General features: G+C 44.1%; 1 protein-coding gene across 3 annotated transcripts in view; it reads right to left on the reverse strand.

Annotated features, from left to right (window-relative positions):
- The window catches only part of LOC116397197 (partitioning defective 3 homolog), a 314,996-nt gene that overhangs the window by 107,024 nt on the left and 201,165 nt on the right, over window positions 1-6,807 (reverse strand). For all 3 annotated transcript variants that reach the window (XR_004213660.1, XM_031872427.1, XM_031872426.1), the window contains exon 19: window positions 1,518-1,749. Coding sequence is in view for 2 of the 3 variants with exons in the window: in XM_031872427.1 (XP_031728287.1) it covers window positions 1,518-1,749 (232 nt within the window). In the remaining variant the exon portion in view is untranslated. The remainder of the gene's footprint in view (window positions 1-1,517; window positions 1,750-6,807) is intronic.

Consider the following 6,807-nt stretch of genomic DNA (forward strand, 5'->3'; position numbering starts at 1 on the left):
GTGTCAGCGAGGCCCAGTGCGTGCCAACTCTTAAGTGGCCGTGGCACTCAAAGATAATGAAGAACGATGATGAGGCCAAGGAGGGCACGCCGAGGGCCCCACATGCACAGTTAAAATCACCCGGCAGCCACCTATCGGGCCGAGCACACACTCGAAAAAAAGGGTTTGCCAACGGCGCTGATTGCATGTCACAGAGTGTCAAACCTGTGGCTCAAAGTTCCACTTTCCTTTACCGACCCTGCACACCTACCCTCTGTGTGCACTCCTGTGAACATGTGTGCGTCTCCACATACGTGTGCGACGGAATGCGAGCCTGTATGTTGCCATTGTGCATTTTACACCACAGGATGCAAAAAAAAAAAAAAAAAAAAAAAAACTCACAAGAACGAAAGATAATAGAAGGGAAGATAAGTTCCCCGCATTCCTCAGTCGTGACCTCGAAACACACTTGTCGTCTTTATTGTTCATTACCGAGCCGCGCGCCGCGATACGCTAACTAATCCCATTAAACTAATCCACATGAAAACAACTCACGGCACGATAACGGCACCGCCTCCACCGTTAATTTATGCTATATCCAAATGTGCACGGAATTGAAATAATTAATGCGACTCCCCCACTGATTTCCTCGTGGCAGAGACACTGGATGGATACCCGCGGGATGTTTATTTTCATCCACAGTCTCTATGCACATGTCTCATTGTATTGTCTAAGGATGGTCCAAAGTCACGATACACCGGGTAAAGAAGTTGTTTTTGTGTTTCAGTCCTCAAAGACAGAGGAAGTGTTTTCCAAGCTGGGAGACAAACATACAACCACGAAATGTGTCAGCAGCGGTATAACCGGTTCACATTTGCCTCCAACTTCCTGGCGTATGAGACATGACAACACAACGCTGAAGACCGACAGCTGGCAATCATCGGCATTAAATCTTTTTTTTTTTTTAACTGATAAATATCTGAAGGATGTTGAGAGTAGAATCATGCCCCCTGTCGTGGTCTCCCGAGGTAGTCTGCCTCTAAAATCTTGCAAACGCATGATGAGACAGCCACTGAGAATACCAGCCAGGGGCAACAAATCCAACCTGCAGTCTATTTTATCCTCTTCAAAGGTCTTTTATCTCCTGAAACAAACCACAGCTCCCACATTAGCACCCGTACGGGCCCTGAACATTGTCTGCTGGTTAACAAAATTGCGCGGCGTGTTTGGATAACAGGAGCGCACACACGGGATTATGAATAAAACATGTTGCCCTTATTAAAAATAATCTGGCTCAAAAGTGCCAGAGGCCCTCGAGGTCGATAACTCCCCCTCCCCTCCGTCTCCTTCCCTCCACCTCACAGGGTTCAAGGAGAGGGGTCCCTGATTAGCACTTGCAACATCCAGAGAATGCATTCAAATTCTGAGTGATCCAGTGGTGAGCGCGTTGAGTGGAATTAAATAAAGCAGATAGCGCTTAGCGCTCGGGGCGACGCAGGGGATGGGTTTTCGCATTTTGAGCTCCGACTCGTTCCTACCTGAACATCTCGCCCAGGCCCTTCAGCACGCCTTTCTTGGCTTTGCTCTTGTCCTTCTCCCTCTCTTTGTCCCTTTCGGGTTTCTTCTTCTCCTTCCCCGCGACCTTGTCCCGATCCCCCTGCCTGTCATCTTTGGAGGGGTTGCCGTTCAGCCCGGGTCGCGCAGTGAGGTCGCCGCTGGTGGACATCGACTCGTGACCTGATCTGGAGCTTCCCTCGGTGTCCTCGTCCACTGGAGGGAGGAGATAAGGGAGAGGAGAGGGTGTTTAATATAGATATTGAGAGGGAGAGGGACCAGCACACTCACACAAACACGGGGATATAGAGAAATGAAATGGAAGTCGATAAAGCCAGACACTTTCACTTTAACTTCCACTTGACTCCTTGTGGATCACAGAAGCTGCATTTGAACTCAGCAAACAACAACACTTCTTTTTATATCAGTTACAAAGCATCACTTCTTTCATCAGACAAACCATTAAAAGAAAAACTGTGTCCCACAAGGTACCGCGGCTTTGAACAAAACACACGCGCCTCATTACAGCTGAATATATTTACATTGTTCACCCTTTGAGATTCCAGTTGAATATTTATATACTCAGCTGGAAGCCTCTGGTTATTTCATATGTGTACATTTCACACAGCTCACAAGAGAACTGTCTTTTTTTTACCCCTTTTCTGTTGCGTTTCATGAGAAGATGATGGAAACTGTGACGATCGTCGTGTGAATATGCTTCTTAATTTACGTCTCGACTAATTTGAATCCAGACATCAAATTGAAACCGAACTCCTTAGGTGATGCAGGCTTGATTAAACCCAAAGTTTCCATCACATCTAATCAGAACTGATGTGCAAAATGTAATTAATCTGTCAGTAATTATACATTTAAATAATCTTGAAAAAAGGCTCCCAGGGATCTTAATTGCAAATGTGGTGCACATCTCAGTCGGCGTAGCTCCTGTCTGTGCTGCATCTCTGGCTCGGAGGCGTGAGGTAGATGTCCTTCAGATTACAACTTATTACAGTCCTGCGTGTCGGCGTCTAAGTTGTGCCTTTGATGGAAGAGGGAAGAGAACTGGTGAGGAAAGATGAGGGAGGGACCATGATGGATTTAAGGTACACAGGATGAGACAGGAGGGTGGAGCGGCTGGATTCACATTTCAAGGGACAGTTTGGTTTGCTTTCTCTTGTGATCTGTGGAGTTATCAGCTATACGAGGCGCCGTACGGCACGGATCCAGAGCTAACCGGCAGCTTAAACCTGCTCAATTATGCAATTCACTGTCGCACGCAGCCCCTCCCTTCCTTTTTTCCCACCTCCACAAATTTGGGAGCAGGTTCAGCGTATCACTTTTATCACTCAATCGGCTGCCTGCTTATCATTCACTTAAGAGCAGCTGCAGCTGTGAGCTGTATCCGGCTATTTGAATGACTGAGATTAGCAGGAGTGCTAATGCTTCTACTGCTGAATGATACCAAGCTGCAGATAACATGCTAAACATTGTAATCCAGACCGTCCCACGGGGCAGCGGCCATGTGTGCTCGTGGGTGTGGACGCACGGGCATGTGTGTGTGCGTATTTGTTTGTGGCAAGTACAGACTGTATAAAAGAAGTGGACACCCACTGGCTTGTGGACTGCTGTTTTGAAGCCTGGAGGTTGGCTTTCTGGCTGTTGTCATTTTGTTTTTTGGCCGACCCAGGAGTGACACAAGAGGGTGGAGTACAACCAAATGCGGAATAAGACATTTTAGGCGACCAAAACATTGCAATTAACTTTCATGAACTGAAATCACACCATGAAAGGGTTAAAGTTTAAAATACAAAGAACTTCCAGACCGGCTGTGGTAGAGACCAGTCAATAACAAGGTAGCCCCGCATACCCTGCATTATGATCTATTTGACTCTAAATGGACCATCATTTACTAAATGAACATCATGCTGTATTGAAGAAGACTTGACACTAGAGATTGAGACCATGAACACATGTTTACAGTGTTTTCTGAGGTAATAAATGGAGAGAACTCGGGTCATTTTCTCATAGACTTCTATACAATCGGACTCCTGCTGGCCATTAGAATGAATGTAAGTTTAATGCACTTCCGCACTGCCCTCACTTTTCAGAAACGGAGGATGCTCTCTGGTGGCAGGTTCTTTACATGTAGAGATGCAAAGGCCTCATATTGAGTTATAGGGGATGCCAAGCAATAGAGAAAACGTCATTTAAATGGAATTTTGTCCTTTTTTCCATTTTCCTTGACTCTTTCAAGTAAAGCAAGACAGGAAACAAAGCGGTCTCCAATCAAAAAACATACAAAAGAATTTAAAACCGGACATCAATGAAAATAAAAAGACTTGGCTGACAACATGACGGCAGAAGCATTGATGAAAGCATCAGGAGACTGAAAGACAATTTGCAGAGACAGACAACCACAGGAAACCTTTTCTCACTTTGGTGATACTCTACCATTAAACCCTGCTTTAAACACCAAGGACGTTTAAGCTGGCCTGTCAGCAAAGGTTATGACAGACAAGTTAAATTGCCAGTCTTAAAAAGAAGGGATTTTTGCTCAGCAGAGCATATTTTTTTCTTTCTTTTTTTTTTATTTCCTGAAACGATGCAACACAAAGTAGCACAAGGGAAAGTGCATTTTTTTCCCCAGAGGGATATCTGGTGGGGACACATTTTCTTTAGGTGATGCCACATTCTTATTTTATGTAAATAAAAGTCTGGGAGCAGAGGAAGGCAGCGGCTTATCTGTCAACTTTGACTATTAACCTCAGTGACGAGCACGGACTGGCTGCTTTTATCTAAATTGAAAAACAGAGTTATTTGAATATCATGGGGGAAGAATGCAATATACCACGGCAGGGGAAATCGCTTGCTTTCCCCATTTTTCTTTGCCGAGATAAGACCGTATTTAGTGGCTTGCCGACAGAGCTTATGAGAACAAAGCGTTTCAGGCAAATAATTCCCTCTTTTTCAAATGTCCACCCCCCCAGCTCTTTTAATGGAATCCTTTAATGGTGAATGGAAATGTATATCTGGTGATTACTCTTGTGGTGTTGCAGTGTTATTACCTGTCACCAAACATAAGACGGCTGTCTCTCCATCCCCGTGTCTTTTTGTCATCAGACACCGAGCGGTGATGGATACGTTCACACAAACGAAAAGTGGCATGTCGCTCTCCTTTCTAATGTCGACTTTATAGTTTCGAATAAAGAATATTAATTCTGGTTTCAATCCCAGTCAGGTACGGCGGGAGAACTAATGTGAGGAATCCTGGCAAAGTTGTACAGCGTCATGTGCCAAAACAAGTTGGCCACAGGCTGAAGCAAAGACATGCATTTCATTTATAATCTTTGTGAATGCGATTACGTGACATTGAGATATTACGTGTAAAATGGATGCGATAGCAGCCAGACTTACAGTTGTGTGAAAAAGTGTTTGCCCCCTTCCTGACTTCTTATTTTTTTGCATGTTTGTCACACTTAAATGTTTCAGATCATCAAACAAATTCAAATATTAGACAAAGATAACACAAGTAAACACAAAATGCAGTTTTTAAATGAAGGTTTTTATTATTAAGGGGAAAAAAAATCCAAACCTACATGGCCCTGTGTGAAAAAGTGATTGCCCCCCCCCCTGTTAAAACATAAATTAACTGTGGTTTATCACATCTTTGGAAAGCTGAGTTCAATTTCTCTAGCCACACCCAGGCCTGATTACTGCCACACCTGTTCTCAATCAAGAAATCACTTAAATAGGACCTGCCTGACAAAGTGAGGTAGACCAAAAGGTCCTCAAAAGCTAGACATCATGCTGTGATCCAAAGAAATTCAGGAACAAATGAGAAACAAAGTAATTGAGATCTATCAGTCTGGAAAAGGTTACAAAGCCATTTCTAAAGCTTTGGGACTCCAGCGAACCACAGTGAGAGCCATTATCCACAAATGGAGAAAACATGGAACAGTGGTGAACCTTCCCAGGAGTGGCCGGCCGACCAAAATTACCCCAAGAGCGCAGCGACGACTCATCCAAGAGGTCACAAAAGACCCCAGAACAACATCCAAAGAACTGCAGGCCTCACTTGCCTCAATTAAGGTCAGTGTTCATGACTCCACCATAAGAAAGAGACTGGGCAAAAATGGCCTGCATGGCAGAGTTCCAAGACGAAAACCACTGCTGAGCAAAAAGAACATAAAGGCTCGTCTCAGTTTTGCCAGAAAACATCTTGATGATCCCCAAGACTTTTGGGAAAATACTCTGTGGACTGACGAGACAAAAGTTGAACTTTTTGGAAGGTGAATGTCCCATTACATCTGGCGTAAAAGTAACACGGCATTTCAGAAAAGGAACATCATACCAACAGTAAAATATGGTGGTGGTAGTGTTATGGTCTGGGGCTGTTTTGCTGCTTCAGGACCTGGAAGACTTGCTGTGGTAAATGGAACCATGAATTCTGCTGTCTACCAAAAAATCCTGAAGGAGAATGTCCGGCCATCTGTTCGTGACCTCAAGCTGAAGCGCACTTGGGTTCTGCAGCAGGACAATGATCCAAAACATACCAGCAAGTCCACCTCTGAATGGCTTAAGAAAAACAAAATGAAGACTTTGGAGTGGCCTAGTCAAAGTGGCCCGACCTGAATCCGATTGAGATGCTGTGGCATGACCTTAAAAAGCCGGTTCATGCTCGAAAACCCTCCAATGTGACTGAATTACAACAATTCTGCAAAGATGAGTGGGCCAAAATTCCTCTACAGCTCTGTAAAAGACTCATTGCCAGTTATCGCAAACGCTTGATTGCAGTTGTTGCTGCTAAGGGTGGCCCAACCAGTTATTAGGTTTAGGGGGCAATCACTTTTTCACACAGGGCCATGTAGGTTTGGATTTTCTTTCCCCCTTAATAATAAAAACCTTCATTTAAAAACTGCATTTTGTGTTTACTTGTGTTATCTTTGTCTAATATTTAAATTTGTTTGATGATCTGAAACATTTAAGTGTGACAAACATGCGAAAAATAAGAAATCAGGAAGGGGGCAAACGCTTTTTCACACAACTGTATGTGGGTAAACAGTAGAATGTTCCCCTCGCGTGCACGCTTGTTTAAAAACAATGCACTTAAGAGAATGTATGCTCCTGGGAAAACATGCTGCCACAGTCTGACAATTTCACTCAACATGAACTCTGTGAATAATAATGAGTGTGTAACCTAGACGCTTATTGCAGCTGTGCATTATGACAAACACACACACACACACACACACACACACACACACACACACACACACA

The sequence above is a fragment of the Anarrhichthys ocellatus genome, unplaced genomic scaffold, assembly GCF_004355925.1.
Source record: "Anarrhichthys ocellatus isolate YVR2014 unplaced genomic scaffold, GSC_Weel_1.0 scaffold63, whole genome shotgun sequence".
NCBI lineage: Eukaryota > Metazoa > Chordata > Actinopteri > Perciformes > Anarhichadidae > Anarrhichthys > Anarrhichthys ocellatus.